Below are 16,988 nucleotides of genomic sequence, written 5' to 3' on the forward strand. Positions count from 1 at the left end.
TTCCTCTTGAATGCAAGCAAGATCTTTTCTAGGATGCTCTGAACCAGCAGGACAGTGTGGTGTCACTGCAGCCAGCATGGACCAGGTGACAGGTGCCATTCATTTCCTAGTTCATTCTTCCCAACAAGACACAGTAAGCACACAATAAGGGAGAAATCAATAGCCGGCATGAACAAAGAATGAGTCAGAATAAAATATCTGCAAATTCAGAAGAAAGATCATTTAATCCTGGCAGGTATTTGTGCTAGACCTTGACAGACAGGCAATCTCTGGCTGTTTTGAGGATGTGATGGGAGGAGGAATCCTGATGGGCATTACTGAGGACGAACGAGAGTGGGTGTCCATGCGACGATGCTTTAAATTCACCCAGGGGTTGATTTCCATTACTTCTTCCCCATAAAGCACCACTGCAAATAAAGCAGGGACATTCGAATATGGACAGCAAATGATCTTGGCTCAACTCCCTCTGGCAGCTGCCACCTGTTGGGCCCTCACTACTTGCTGTGATCTTATGGTCTTAGGCGGCAGGGGTTGGCATTCTGTATTTAATTTTCTGATACTCAGCTGTGAACTTTGCACTCCTAAACCTCTGTCTGAAGTGTCAGGGCACCACCCTGAGAAGGCAGTGCTTAATGCAGATGAGCCAACGCAAGCCGGGGGGACCATCATGTGAAATGTCACTATGTTCTTAAGGTATAGTTTCCATGAGGGCAAGTACACAAGGGACACGATTCCAAGAGCAGAATTAGTTCAGATTTCCTTCACTTGGAAATGAGTGAAGGAGAAGGGAGAATTCAACTACCCCTTTAACTTCAGAGGGGGGTGATTTCTCCAATGGAGACAGCATGCTCCAAATGACCAGCTCCTCACCCAGAGCTCTGCCTGGTGGGAGCAGAGCGGTGCTGTTTGTAACTGTCAGTAACAAAACATACAAATACGGCGAGTGTTGTTTTCAGAGCAGAAATCTCATCAAGTCAGAGCAACTGAGAGTTTCACAAGCTGTGAAATGACTCCACCTTAATATCTACATTACATCATGCGGACGCTGGTTTAAGAGACTTTGAGCATTGCTAATGTATTTGGAGGGCAAAAATACGCTTGACTGATTTTAGATGCGAGGTCCCCAGCTTCAGATAGGCATCTGGGGATGCTGGGGAAGGAGAGGAGGAAGGAGAACCCTGTCTGGAGGAGCGTTCACCTGATACAAAGAGTCGCGCGCTGTTGCTCTGCCTGGTCTCCCCAGTGTATCTGTGCCGCGTGACGCAGCGGTAGTTATACAGTCCATCTTCATTCTGTACATCTTTAATATACAAGGCTCCCGTGGATGTGATGAGAAATCTAGATCCTGGAAGAGAGAAGAGGGATGGGCTGGTTAAGATGGGGCAGAAGCAACCGAGCAGTCAACAAAGCCCTCAACGACTTCTCTTCACCTGGAGACACTTCGCAGAGGCAAAACGTGGACAGGAGTGTTAGGAAGAGTCCGCACCCTGCGCTCTCCAACTAGTCGGCCCTAGGAGCTCGACACTGGGCACTACACAATAAACACACACTGAGCAAAGCTCAGCTCACCAACTGACATTTTGGGTCATGCACCTGTCTCACAGCAGCCAAGATGGCACACACGGGGAGCAGATAACTTGCCTGGTGTTCTTGAGTCATCAGTTTCTCTTCGAATGAGACAAGTTAGGGAAATATTGAACTCCTGTTGCAGATTTGTCCCTCAGGAAAGTCTATATTTCTGCCTCCTCTTGAATATTTCAATAAAAGCACCCAAGTGTTAAACTACAAATGGTAAAATGTTCCCCCAAACTCCCCAGGAAGATGGTCTTATTCCCCCACAGTAACGAACACTCATTGCTATATTCTAAGACAAAGGCCATCTCGTCCTGCACTCAGTATTTTAGAGTGTTTTGTTATTTTTCAGTCACTAATTTTTAAAGCAAATGCTCAAATAATTGACAATGAATATTTTCATCTCAGGGAGAAAATCTTCTGCTGGGCTAGTCCTCCTTCAGTCAACACAGGACACGGTGTCCTCAGTGGGACCCATGACGTTTACCTGTGATACATCTGTTTGTATGGAAATGGCCAACTCGAGATCAAACATCAGTCCTGGTCTAAGATGGACTAGGATACTTTTTTTCTCTTTGAAAACATACTAAAGGTAATTCCCACTGTGCAATTATAATTAGATAATAAACATTAAGGCAGAAAGTAGCCCTCAGAGTGAGTCACTGTCCCCTCCGGTGGGTGGCTCTGTATACTACTGCCACTAAGACTCTTTTATAGACTATTTCTGCATGTGATATAATTCCACTGAAGGTAATATGCTTTGTCTCTTTAGGAAAAGACTGAAATGCCAAAAAATTATCTTCTTGTATTTTTTGTAACTCTTAAGATTCACCTGAAACTTGCTGTGGTCTATTTGAGTTAGAACTGTGAGAAGCCTTGACTTCATGGCTCTTTGGTCCTGAACATTTCAGTTGCGAGCATAATTCCCACAGCCTTGATCATTTCATGCAAAGACTATACCCACAGATCCGTTGCTCAGATAGAGATGACTTAGGATTTCTTATGTGACATAAAGGCAGTTCAAGAGAACATGGATGTGAACAAGACATTAAAAACAGACACTGACGTAGCAAAGCTTTTCAAAACAACACTAATTATTAAAATAGTATAAAATATCTTTAAAGTAATATTTAAATTTTAGACAATCCTGAGGAGCTACTTGTTTTAAAATAGACTTTAAATATGCTAAATATTAGAAGAGCTAAAAAATCTGCTGACGCTGCATATTCTAAGGAATTTTGTTTCATCCTCCTCCCCTAAAAGTAATCAAAAATACCTTTTGTCACCTGTCACGTGTCACGGCACCCTAAGGGTGCCTTACCATTACATATCACATGTAATAGAAACATTTTTCGATTTCAATACATTTTGCATACTTATGTAATGCTTTAATCACCAGGTCCTTTAAGGTCAACACGATAGACGGGGAGGACAAAGGGAGACATGTGTGGCGCTCCTGTCACTCTCCCAGCATGGAGCACGTTCCTGAGGATTGGCAGGCCATTAGCGGTGGCGCTCCTCAGACCAGCTGCACAGCATGGCAGCAGCACGCGCCATCCTAGGCCGACTCCTGAGTGGGCTCTGCTCTCTAGGTGCATTTAATTGGGTCACTTTGCCGCCATCACACCAAACTTCTTTGCTTACTCCTTAAGCACGCAGTGGGACTCTGAAGACGCTTGTTTCAGGAGAACTCAACCTTCCCTGGTCCTAAACATTTCTGAGATGTTCACAGCAATGGAGGAGCTGACCAGTTCCTGGACTGACTTTCCTTTGATACTGCTCACCCTTCACGAAACTACCTTAAAATGGTAGGCATCTGAAACACAGACTAAGGTGGAAAAGTAGAAGCCTTTAATCATAAGACAACTTAGGAATCACGGTCCTGCATACAGCCCTGACTCCAGAGCAGGGCTGCATTCTCCGGGGATGACGAGGGCACAACGAGGTCATATAAGCACCATATGACTTGGCTGCATGGTGACCAGGAGTCATTGTCCCTGCTCTCCCACCTCCCACTGCCCTCCTCACTATCTTGCATCTTCAGAGGTTTCTGAGTCGTGAAGGCTAGATGTTTGCTCATGTCTTTAAGTGGGATTAAAGAATGGGCTTCCACTAAGACAAAATATTGATAGCAATAAAACACAAATGCACAACTGCCGGCTCTCTCTGTGTCTCTCTCTGTGTCTCTCTCTCTCTCTCTCTCTCTCTCTCTCTCTCTCTCTCTCACACACACACACACACACACACACACACACACACACCTTGACTACTCAGGACTGTCAGAACTATTGGGTGATACATTTGTGAGGAGCCAAAATTCCAAGGGTTATTTTATTTTCCTTGGAAAACCATTAGCGTTTTTGATGAGAACACTTCTAAACTCTGGTTCATACTTTTGTCATGTTAAACACTCTGCAAACAAATCACCACCACAGGGATGGTTTCTGGGTTGGTACTGTGGTTAGAACACTGTGCAGTAAGCTGTGCTGGTCATTGGCAGGTGTCTCAAAGCCATCATCCTGACTTCTCAAGACAAAGGGACAGTCCCTGGCCCCTGGGCATTTGAGTCAGGAATTCTTTAATAACTTCTCTGCCTCCTGTTTTGCTGACAGTTTGTGAGTGGTTTCTTCCCTCCACTAGCAACATCCTGTCCACACCCTTCTGACCTGAGGCCTTCAGTGGGCTAAATTTGAAAAGATGTGTATGCAAAATGGCTAGAACTTTGCCTAAACTAAAAGTAAATGGGTTATGGGTGAGTGCTAGGGTTTCTCCCCAGCGTCAGGTGACATGAGCTTTATGTTGTCGTCACTAAAATAAGTCCTCTGTGTGGTGCCTGCCAGACAGCCTGGCTAAGCTCAGCTTTGGACTAGTGAGTGAGGTATTTCTACCTAGAGACACAGATAAGATGGATATCTGCACAACAGCAATGGTGCAGGGCACACCGATGGATGTCCCACAGCCACACGCTCCTCCATTGGGGTCCTGAGCAGTGGAGAGCACACAGGTGATGGCTGCTGACATGGAGACATGATACCTTTGTGAGTCTTTGTCCAACACATCAAAGGAGGAGGTTAAAATAGCACTGTTCTAGAAATCCACTTTGCTAGACTGTAGGTACTCGAAGCAGAAACCTCAACTTCAAGATCTGAGCTGCAGAGAGCAGACATGTGTGACCTCCAGAAAGAGGCATGTCGGAGCTATTCTAGAAGGTTCCATGTGAGCAGGAAAACAGGCCAGTGGTGCACCCAGTCATTGACTACCAGGGTGCCGAGCTCCAGAAACATAAAATGTCATGAGACACAGCCACCCTGTCTTCAGGGAGCTTGCAATCTAAGACACTTTGCGTCTTAGGGTAAGGGGCAGGCCACTAAGGTGACAAGAAGGACGAGAAGAAAAAGCTGGAGCATAGTTAGGCACTGCCCTGGTTCACCTGATGAGAGGCCACCAATATCAGAGGAGAAAAGTGGAGATTTGTCCCCAAGCCTGTGTTTATCCTTGGGTATCACTCTGATTAACACAATTAAACTCACGCATTATTCATTATTGATCTATTAAAATTCTCAGCTAATTTTTTTCCATGTTCTTACACAGAATCAAATTAAAAGGTCTTCCATGGTACCAGGTGGACCAAAGTTACTTACTTTGAGAGAAAAATCAGTGAGAGAAAAACCTGGGCTTTGGCATCTAGTGGGTCTGAACCCTAAAGATGTCATGGTCACTCACATCAATGTGACCTCAGTCATGACATTCAACTCCAAATGCTCATTTGCTCATCTAGGAAAGAGAGCTGGTGACAAGCATCCTCTTTTTCCACTTTTGAGGATGAGATTTGCCTGGTGGTCACCTCCTGGATGGTCTTGCCCAGCAGGGTGACTGCAGCCCGTAACAATGCAGCATACACCTCAGACTAACTCAGAATAACTTCAAAGAGCTCACCACAAAAGAAGGTTAAGGGAGAGGAGTCACATGGATTAGCTAGATTTCATCATTTCACACATGGTCAACACATTCTACCCCATAAATCTAGGTCATTATGAATTATCAATTTGACATAATATTATTAAAACATGAAGTGAATGGAAATGAAAGTGGTGTCTATAGAAGTGTAATGTTGGTTATTCTGCTGTTTGATGAGCTAGGTCCATACATAGACATCTGGCCTGCCTAAGCCAGACACAGAAGAGCCCACTGACATACACACAGTAGGGCTCACTTTTAACAGTTCATTTATTTGGGGAGAAAGGGGCACTCAACCACTGAGCCACATCCCCAGCCCTATTTTGTATTTTATTTAGAGACTGGGTCTCAATGAGTTGCTTATCACCTCGCTTTTGCTGAGGTTGGCTTTGAACTCACGATCTTCCTGCCTCAGCCTCCCGAGCTGCTGGGATTACAGGCATGCTGCACTGCACCCAGCTAACAATCATTTCTTAACAGAGACGATATTACATATCAGAGAAGTATCTGAGCAGAGATGACACAGAGGAGGTTGACATCACAATTGGTGCTTGTGGCTAGGGGTGTGGCTCCGTGGAGGAGAGCTTGACTAGCATGCATGAGGCCCGAGCATCACATGTCCAGGCTGTGTTAACTGGTGTAGAAAGATAAAAGGCACCCAGTGAACATCTTTGTGCATCTCAGTGAGAGGCCAGTCACAAAGACATTCATTAGGCATTGAATGTTTGTGTGTGCCACATGGGGTCGCCCTAGTCTCCAATATGATGGTATGAGGAGGTGGACATCTGGGTGGGAATCAGGTTGGACAAGGTAATGGGGTTGTGAGGGTGGCCCCCAATGATGGGGTCAGTACCCTCATAAGAAGAGGATGAGAGACACCAGCTCTTTCTCTCTTTGCCACGTGAGGACACAGAAGCAGCCATCTGCACACCTGGAGGGGAGTCCTCCCCAGGATCCATATCTGTCATACCTTGATTGTGGACTTGCCCCTCGGGAACCGTGACACGAACAGTACATTTCTGTTCACTGAGCCACAAATTCATGGTATTTTGTTACAGCAGCCTGCATTGACCAAGTTGTCTTCAGGACTCTTGTGCAGTAGGAAGGGCTACACACAGAGACACGGGAACCTTCTCCAACATCATCATCTTGTGGCTGGAATCAGTCCTGCCTGGCCCATCCATGAGCATCTCAATCTATGACGCAGATCCCACGCTTCCAGGATTAACCACTCCTGCTCCTCATGCTTCATCCCTCCACTCCAACCTCCACAATGCACCTCGACTTCCTCTGCACTGTGCAACCCTCTCCTAAGGATGGCAGCCTCCTACCAGCCTGCATCCATACCTGCCCCTCCACAATCTGCTCTCCACTCAATGCACACAGTTGCTGTCCTCCCCTCAGATCTCCAGTGTCGTGAAGGAGTCCCACTGGACCAGATCATGTATGAAGCCTGCCATGCTCTGGCTCTGACCTCATGTCCACATCCCCTCCTCCCCTCTCCCCATCTCCCAGCATGCCCAGCCACACTGCCCGTCTCTAACTGCTCTCCCCAGAGGTGCCAAGCCCAGCCCTCTTGTCATTCTGGCCTCAGTTTTTCAGTTAAATTTCTAGCCATTTTAGCCCACTTTGGACAGATCCACGGTCACTGCTTTCCAGGACTTGGTTTTAGTACATTTTGACCTTTGCTTTCCCGCGTCTCTCCCCACCTGGAGTAGCGTGCTTCCCTGGGCCTCATTTAGCTTCTCCTAATCTCCATCCCCTGGCTGTGCCATCCCAAAGGGTTCAAACAGATGGGTGGATGAAAGAGCCTCTCGTTGCTTGTACTCAAAACCTCTTTTCTGAGGTTTGGATGCAAAGAAAGTGAGCGAACACGTCCTTTTGGAGTTTAACATGCCATTTCCTCACACATACTACATTAAAAGGGGCTCTCCTCCAGGAGGGACTCCACTGGGCGGTGACAGGAAAAGGAGCCCGTCTCAAGACACAGATGTTGATTAGTTTCCTTTTGCCTGCTGGTCATTGCCCGCTGCCAGGTTGGCTCTTCAACCGGGCTGCACTATTTTCAGAAAGGTTTTTAAAACGTACCCGGCTTTTCACTTAGGACTATTTCTTAGTTTTGTTTTCCCCCACTGCCATCTGAACTGAGCTAATAGTAATTAAAGGAGCAGATGGCCCTGCTAATAAGATGCCAAGTGGCAGGGCACACGAGGCAGCCGACCTCATCGCCGGGCCTGCGCCTCCCAGGCCGCCGCCAGCTCCTCCGGGCAGTCTTCACAGCAGTGTCCAGAAAGTCAGAGGGACGGGAGGTCCGAACCAAGATCTAAGGGCATGGCGTGAGACGAGCCCGAAAATGAGCAGCTCCGTACTTTCACTGGAAAGTTAAATTAGCATTAACTAAAATAGAAGTGTTAAAAGGAAAAAACCTATCTAGGGTAACTTTAAAGTTCTCAATTTCTGCTGATCCCAAAGTGGGTTAGAAAGAAATTTGCTTCATGGCTTGGTTCTGAGAGAGCAACTCTGTGGTATGGTTAGATGCAGGCATGGAGGGGCAGCAGGCAGGGTGCAGGCCGCTGGGCGGCCTGGTGAGGAGGGTCCCTAAGAACTGTGGAAAGCTGCTGTGTCCAAGAGAGGAGGAGCCTTCAGGTAGAAGGGTGACCAGCCAGGGACTCGGATGGAATTCCTCTCCCACCAAACATATGTGCTGATGTCCTGCCCGGGACCTCACAGTGTGACCTTATCTGGAAATAGGGTCATTGCAGAAGGGACAAGTAAGGAGGAGGTCACAAGGGGGCAAGATGAGCCCTAATCCGGTGTGACTGGTCTTCTTATAAAAAGGGAAAAATTGGATACAGAGACATCTGGCTGATCCTATTCAGTTCCAATAGGCTCAATTTTTTAAAATTTTTTATTAGTTGTAGGCTCAATTTTCTTAGTATGGATCGCAATTATTATAACCTAATATATATACTTATAACATATATAACTTATATAGTTATCACATATATAACTTATACAGTATATATAACTCGTATATGTGTATATAACTTACCTACAATTTATATGTGTTTAATTTCACATATATCTCTATGTATTATTTTTAAGATCCCTTTTGTCTCACAATGACCCCACAGGGTCACATTGTTCCATTGTTCAGATGAGAAAACTCAAGGAGGAAAGAGGCCCGGGGACTTGGCCCTGTTCCTACCCCAGCAGTTTCTGGGCCGGGGGATGCCCAGGCAGGCTGGCTCCCGGCCCGCGCTGTGCTCCATCTCTGGGTCAAAGCTAAGTGTGGGACAGCACAGCCGGGGCAGGTACTGTGCAGTGCCCCTGGAGCAGACAGAGGGAGCTCAGGACCACTGAGTAGAGAACCAACAGAAGGTGGCTGAGGAGATGGACATGCCACTGGAGCCTGAGGAGTGGGGGGACACTGGCTCAGCAGAGAAGGGGTGAGGGATCAGGTCTCAGGAAACACAGGAGTTCAGCAGAAATTGGGGGAGTCACCCAGCAGACATGGAGGCCAGCTGGGGACAGAGCTTTGGGGAGCCAACTCTGAGTGTCCAGGAGGAACCCGGCGTGGGGACTGAAGCCCAGAATACCCAGGGTGGAGTGAAGGTGGACGGCCAAGGAAACCCACAGAGGAGGGTGAGGAGGGACTGAGGTGCTCCTGGTGCAGTTAGAACTGACTCTGCAGAAGCAGTTGTGGGTACTGAGCACCTGGACGCAGCAGCGACGGGCCAAAGCCACGGGAGCAGCTCCACACAGGTGGAAGGCAGCCCGGGTGGTGTCTGTCTACACTGGGCACCGACGTGGCAAAGGCAGTCTTTGTGCTTGCTCTTCAAGCTGGTCATTCCCCGGGCATGGGGAAAAGCAGGAAGGGAGACTTTCAACATTTAACTTGTCTTTGTAATCCTCCCCTCCAGGTCCCTCACTCAAAAATCTAATCCACATGTGACCCAGTTTATTAGCATCCTGAGCTGCTGCGGTGACTCCAGAGCGCATGCCCCTGGCATCCGATCCCACTGGTTTGTGTGTTAGCACTGCCTCCCTGGTGACAGCAGCCCCCTTGGGGCAAAGCCACCCTCTTGCTCGCCCCATGATCTTGGTGTCCCTCCCCATGTTCAGTACTGCATTCTGCAAGTGACTGGATATTGAAAATGCAGATTTAAGGTTTTTTTCTTCCAAAACTAGGATCAGTTAACTAACGTATCAGATAGAAGGGGCAGGGCCTGCACCCTGTCATGTCACCTAATCTCTGTTGGGACTTACCAAGTTTATGAAAGTACCACCAAGACAGAAAGGGACAGCAAAGCCCCAGCTGGGAACTTGGAAGTTGAGCTGCCTGGAAGAAATCATCTGACCAGAAACGACCACGTTACCTCTGTGACACCAGGGCACAAGGGCCAGGCTGGCAAGCCCGGGCTGGGCTGCCAAGGAAGGAGTGACTTGGCATATGTGTGTTTAAATTCTCTGAAAGCAATTTCACTAAGACATTTTTCTTATGTAAATAAAATTCTCTCAGTACATGTCTCCTGCAGTTAAATGAGGCTCAATTACACACTGCTAATTTAAGCCGCGCTCTGCATTCCGACCGTATACCTAATTACCCTGTTTAGTTCTTAATGATCAGATCTTTGCCTGCACAGATATCTAGTCTGTCATTAATCTTTGCTCTAGTTAGGTTTCTGGTTACTTAAAAGAATAAATCCTTTGAAAGAACAGAATTTGATTTTAAAGGAATCATATTAAGGACATTTTAAAAAAATATATAAGCAGCAAAGGAACTCATGACGTAGGTCGTACTCATTCATTTATATGATGAGCAAGACTATTTTCTTTTGGACTTTGACATCTAGAATCAAATATTTCAGTTGGGGACAATGACATAGCAAGCAATAAATCATCAACTGCGGTCAGGACACAGAGAATCAAGACATGAGGCTGGATGAGAAGAATCAAGGAGGGGCCGGTGTGAAGAGGTGCAGGCAGGGCTTCCTGGAGGGTACACTCTCCTGCACAGAGCAAGCTGCGGAGATCAGGCAGAAGGGAGTACGGGAAAGAATCTTAGGGTGGAGAAAATCCTGGCACATGGGCTGGGAGGAGTCCCGAGTGTCTGAGCACAGGCTCACTGGCCATAGATGTGGCCTGGAGGCCAGGAGAGGCAAAGGCTGTGAGGACAGAGGTGGCACCCAGGCTCGGGAAGTGCACTGAAGGCCTGGGCAGAGTCCCTCCAGGAAGACGCAGCCCAGGGGCTCTGCGCTGGCTGCCCGCAGGTGCCTTGTTTGGACTCAGAGAATCCCCAGCAGCCTGGGGTGGAGATGTGGAGAGTGAGCCAAAGACTGCCTTAGGTTAGCTTCCTGGAGCAAGTGACCAGTACTCAAAGAGCACCAGGACACTCTTTCCTGCCCCCTAGCCTCCCGAGGTTGTGACTTAAGGGGTGCAGCGTCCTGCTGACAGTCTCTCCAGCTGTGGTTGCAGAGCGTGGGGCTAAGGAAGATGCCACGTGTTCAGGAAAGAACAAAAGTGCAGAGTCTGGAGCACAGAGCTTGGACCCACAGTGACTGTGCTCCCCGCCCCAAGTCATTGGCCCTAAGGGATGGAGAACTCTGGCTGGAACCCTGAGGTCTGTCTGGTTTGGAAATGAACCTGGAGCCACAGAGACCATAAAGAATGAAAACGGACCCTACGTCGTGGCCACTTAGTGTCATGGGCAACAGTTTTCCATATTGTGGGTAGTTACCTGTTGATGGCTGTGAGACCAGTTTCATGGATAGTAACTTTATTTTAAAAAATAAAAGGGAAGAGCATAGAAAACATCGATATGCATGAAACAGCAGGGATAAGTCCCATGTGCAGGTCTGGTGTTTGTCCTCATGTGCACCCATGGGTTCACGTGTGTGTGTGCTCAGGGGTGCGTGCATGGATGTACATGTTGGTCTCCATATAGTCTATGTTTCACTCTGACTTTCTTACTGTGAGTCAGTGAACCAAGTCTGAAGAGCCCTGCTCCACATCCTAGAGATAGAGCTGTTCTCTCCTTGACCGGCTTCCACACCTGAGCAAGACCACTCATCCTCAAGCACACCAAGTAGCATCCTTGGGAATCTTACAGCTTTCTCCTTAAACATGCAGATGAGCAGGCATAAGGCCACGGACTTGTTCACATTTTTAGTGGGAGCCACAGAGGAAGCTGCTGGTGTTTTGCAAATGTTACGTTGTCAGTAGGTCTTGGAATAAGTTTGCTTCCTGATGACATGTGAAGATATCTAAGAGAATTTTGAGTTTCTAGAGCCATCCACAAAAATATACATACTTAGAAAAATACCCAAGGCTGGAAACCATGTCACCTACAGCTCCCAGGGTCACTCCTATCCCCAGAACCTTGGTTCTTGGTGGTCTGATCCCACAAGAAGCTTTGAGATTGGCTTCTGGGTTCCAGAGCCTTTCACTAGTAACTCAGTACCCTAAATGACATCCCCAGATCTACTTCATCATGAAATCCATTGTCTATTAGTATCTTCTGTGAAAAAAGAGATCATTATAAAATCATGGTTATTGACCGCCATATGCCCAGCCAGTAATTGGGGTCCAAGATAATGTAAGATTCATTCCTAGATGCAGGGAAAGAAGCTTGGTGAAGCAGCAACGCAAGTCCTTATAAGCAGAAAAGCAGCCCAGTGCTAAGGGAAAGAGAGAAGCAACTTAGCTGTGCTGTGTTGGGGAGGGGAGGAAGCCCCTGCTGGCGCGTGGCCTGTGAGATGCTGTTCTAAGAAATCACCTTAGAACATACAGATTGTAGAGCTCCTCCATCCTTCTGATTCTTTCAAAGAGAAAGCCTCAGCAGGGTGCTGTGGGCCACCAAGCTATGTGCCTATCTAGACCCCTCCACGAGAATATGCAATCTGTTCTTGTGGAAATAAGTCTCTCTACTACCTCTCTAGGACTTGTTCATCTCCATTTCTTTTTAGAAATAAAGGAAAAGCAAGTCACAGTCTAAGCCTCTTTGGAAGTAACTGTGTGGGCTAGAACTTAATATTGCCTTGCTTCTGCTGTATTTGCATATATACATAGACTTCCCATTTAAAGGCAGTGATGCGAATTCTGTTCACAATTATGCCGCTTTAAGTAAAGAAGAGTCATTTAAAAGAGAGATTAAGCAACGGTGCAGATGGCATTCAGTGGCTGCAGATAATCATCAAGGTAGTTCATGAATGGCCACAACAGGCCATGCACAGGACCCAAGCCATCTGCGAGGGGGTGTTGCATGTTGCTGCTTGAAGCAGGGTGAGCTGCAGCTGTGAGGAAGGAAAGTGAAATGACTTGGGAAGATGAGGCCACAAGAAAAGGGCCTGTCTCACATGCAGGGTCCTCAGAGTCCAGGCCTGGTGCAAGGAACGTACAGGAAAAGCCTGGGACAGAGGACCAGGAGCTGCGTGGCTGGTGTGGCCGACCATAGGGGCGGTTTCTGGGAGACCTAGGGCTGGTGGCCAGCCCATGCAGATGACTGCCATTTTCAGATGATGTGGCTAGAGGTTAGCTCAAGGGAGGCAGAGGTCAGGTCCAGCCTGGAAGAGAAGCAGGGGATACTGAGGGCAGGTGGAGCAGACATTGATGATGTGGACTGCAGTGACAGATGACTGATGGGGAGGGCCAGGCAGGCAGCAGGTGGCCCAGGAAGAGAGAGGCCTGGGGGCGGGGGGGCGCTCCAGTTTCCTTCACGGGGTCCTTGGGGTGAGGGCTGGTCTTCCAGGGGAAGATCTGGCTTCCCGATGTCATCCTGTCCTCTGCAGCGGCCATCCTTACTCCTCCTTCCAGATTTTCTTTCTTTTCTCACTTAGTCGAAAAAGTACAAACCACCCTGCCCACGCAAAACGGTCACCCATGTGCCTCTCAGAATTGCACATCATCAACATCTCATGGTATTTGACTTGTTTATATTAATGAAAGAAAGAAAATCTCACTAGAGCTGCTGGATAAACGCTCACATTCATTACCTTTGCTCTTTCCCTGTCCTATCATTTTCTCCTAAAAAGCCACTAGTAGAAGGAATAGAATGCATATCCCACATTTGGTTTTCACTCTATTACACATGTGTTGGCATCCATGGAGTATACATCGTATTGAAGAGTTCTACAGTTTCTTTTCTCAGATTAACAAACTACTTGCTCTTTATCTTGGAAAAATGGGCCTTTCTACCAGCATTATGTTTTGTTAAATTTTTTTGGTACCAGGGATGGAACTCAGGGGCACTCAACCACTGAGTCACATCCTCAGCCCAATTTTTATTAGAGGCAGGGTCTCACTGAGTTTCTTAGTGCCTTACTTTTGCTGAGGCTGGCTTTGAACTCACGATCCTCCTGCCTCAGCCTCCTGAGTCCCTTGGATTACAGACATGCACCACCACTCCCTGCATGCTTTCTTAATTTCTATGTTGACACAGAGAACTCTAGTTCATTCTTCTTAAGGAAAATACTGTATTTCACTGTCTGGGTGGGACTCAGGATAACCACCGCAGTGAGGCTCCAGGGCCAGCACCCATTCCTGTCTCCCTTCTCACTGCTGTGTTCTCAGCCCTCGGAACAGTTACTCATTACGCATTTGTCAAATGAATGAATCAGTGAATCCACTTGTTCTACCAAAGGACTTCGAGACGGTTGCCATTATTCCACAAACTTTGACAGGTTTCTTGGGCACACATTGAGCCTCACTGATGTGCCTGCTTAGAAATGAGCTTATTATGCTGAGGTTTGGGGCTTTAAGTGCTGCTGGCCCCTTGGAAATGCTGCATGGCTTCTTGATGGTGTGACCTGGTGCACCCTATGGGTGGCTAAGGTGGTTGAGTTGGCTGCTTTTCAAGTGATGCTGAAAAAGGGTTCCATGGTGCTGGGTTCTGAGTCTCTGCTCCCCTCTCACAGCTCAATACAGTGCTGTCCCTTTTCTTCAAAATATAGCATGCATTTTTAAAACATCGATAAGACTTTGTCAAAAGGATGAGTTGAATTATTCCAAGCAGGAAATAATGCTAAGGGTGAAGTCTGGTGGGTGCAGAGACTCACAGCTGGAGGGCTGAGGCTTCCTAGGCACCACGTAGGAGTTAACCAGGAGCTCCAGGTGGGCCTCCCCCAACCCTCCACGTCACTAGAGCTGCTGGATAAATGCTCACATTCATTACCGTGTGCAACAATATCACGCCCCATTAATGTCACGCACTGCAGCTCAATAGCCCTGCAGATCTTAACACTCTGCCTTTATTTCATTCTGTCCTGAGCTGCCTCAGAGGTAAATGAAAATGAAATAAAGCATTTAGGAAAGAATAAACACTTGAATAAAATATTTATATTTACTTTTCCATGCATAGGAACTCTTAATGGATTTTGTAGTCTTTTAAAAAAATGCAATGAAAAACACACGCAGGAGAGGAAAGCTCCTCTTAGACTCTGAGACGTGCACTCAAGGCAACAGTAGAACATAACAAGACTGAGACTTAGGGAGGACCTTCCTCCTGCCCAGGTGCTGAGGACTTGGCCCTTACCCTGCTGGTGTCCCCTGCTGACCAGACTGAGGCCCCGCCGCTGGGTGACACATTGTCTCAGAGATGAATAGTGGGCTCCTGTGAAACTTGCACTACCTTAAAAATTCTTCATGAACGACACATTGTTTTGCTCTATTAACCTATCAGCAATTCCCAGGTCTACTCTTCTTGGATGTTGACGGACACTAGTGATCAGTGAAATTTTGTTTTTCAATTGAACCACATGAAATTATCTCTCAGCTTAAGGTGAGAGCAGAGCTTTGCATCTTAAACTCCATATTTATTCATTATAATTTTTTAATTTTATTTTTGCCATTGGAATACCTAATGAATTTTATGATATTGAGATGAAATTCCTCTTAGGGTTAAGTGTTGGTCATTTCTATCAGGAAATGTATGTCATGGTGTATCATCTGGAATTTTATTATTTCCCATTTTTATATGGTTTATAGTAGTGAATGAACTACACGTGAGTTGCAGCAACCTCCATTTCTGACTATGCAGGAAGCCAATAATTCTGAAAACCCTTTAGGTACCAGAAACTGAGGCATGCTACCTAAGTGACAAATATCCATTTAAAGGGACAGCAGAGTTCTCCAGTAAGGGGAGCCCTTGGGGGTACTTAGATGAAGACAGAAGAGAATGCCAAGACCCAAGTGCTTACAGGTGTGCAGGTGCCCTGGGACACTTACTCTTTCCAGAACCGAAGTTTTAATGGCAGTGAAGGAAGGGAAAACATTGGTCCTACACAAGTTGAGGGGCCCTCTGTAGAAGGCCCTTATCAACACAGTGAACCCAGGGGGAAAAATGCCTACAGCAATCACGTTGCCTGTCTCAGCCTGAGCCTTGGGAAGAGGACATATCTAACCACAGGCCCAGCCTCCCTCAGGATTGGGCTCTACATTTATCCAAATGTAGGGACCATGAAATCTGACTCTAGAAATTAGTATCTACCCCAATTTCAGAGAATCTGACAGAAACAGAAACAAATATTCTCTGAAAGAATGAGCCCCCAGGGGTGTGATAAAGTCCCAAGAGCCTGATCCTCTTTTCCAGTCCTGGCTCCCAATGAGAACCCTCTCCCAGCAGGAGCCACTGAGCACAGGAGGAAGCAAGAAGGAAAAGCAGGACCTGAGATCAGGAGTGAGCGGGTGGGAAGACACGGAGCCTGTCTGCAGAACTGCAAAACTGAATCAGAGCAGGACCCAGGAACAGAGCACCCACAAGACAGTCTCCAGACTAAAACAGAGTGTGCAAAAATTAAAAACGGAAGCTGGATAAAAGGGTTAGGTTAGTCACAGCTGGGGAAAAACAGCAAACAGGAAAACAAATTTTAAGAAATGACCCAGAACATTGTGTGTGTGTGTGTGTGTGTGTGTGTGTGTTTTGATCCACGTGGCTCACTGTGGTTCCAGAAGGAGAAAGTAGGAAAACACTGCACAGAAGCAATATCTGGACAAAAGATCTGAAAGTTTCCCAGAAATGGCAAGAATCAGGAGCGTCTGGAATGGTGGTCTCTCCCGCCCTGAAGATGTGCAGGGGAATGGAGGGTCACAGCAAAGCAGGGCAGAGCCCTGATGTCACAGTGGCCCTGCACAACGCCTGTGACTATAATGGTGTCCCCTCACGGGCGGGCGTTGTGGAGGGCCACTGCTCAGGGATATAGAGGGCTAGAGGTGGAACTGGCCCTCAAGGTGGGAGGGGCCGGGAGGGGCCACCACGTGGAGAGTTGGGCCTGGCGCCTGGACCTGAAGGGCCGCAGGCTCTCCTGACCTTCTGCGATCCAGACCCCACAGGCCTTGGGCCCCAGCTTCCCCTGCGGGCCTTCACCTACATTTGAGAAGCCAGAGGGAAACCCTGGAATTCAGGGCATTTTATAAAACATCTGCATCCTCCACGGATTAGCCAAAGTGTTTTTAAAAACCAC

At 47.3% G+C, this 16,988-nt stretch overlaps 1 protein-coding gene across 3 annotated transcripts in view; it reads right to left on the reverse strand.

Moving 5' to 3' along the window:
* The window catches only part of Dscam (DS cell adhesion molecule), a 655,493-nt gene that overhangs the window by 271,599 nt on the left and 366,906 nt on the right, over positions 1-16,988 (reverse strand). For all 3 annotated transcript variants that reach the window (XM_048803693.1, XM_048803694.1, XM_048803695.1), the window contains exon 4: positions 1,199-1,345. In XM_048803693.1, the coding sequence (XP_048659650.1) occupies positions 1,199-1,345 (147 nt within the window). The remainder of the gene's footprint in view (positions 1-1,198; positions 1,346-16,988) is intronic.

This window comes from Marmota marmota, unplaced genomic scaffold (genome assembly GCF_001458135.2).
Source record: "Marmota marmota marmota unplaced genomic scaffold, marMar, whole genome shotgun sequence".
In the NCBI taxonomy this organism is placed as follows: Eukaryota; Metazoa; Chordata; class Mammalia; order Rodentia; family Sciuridae; genus Marmota; species Marmota marmota.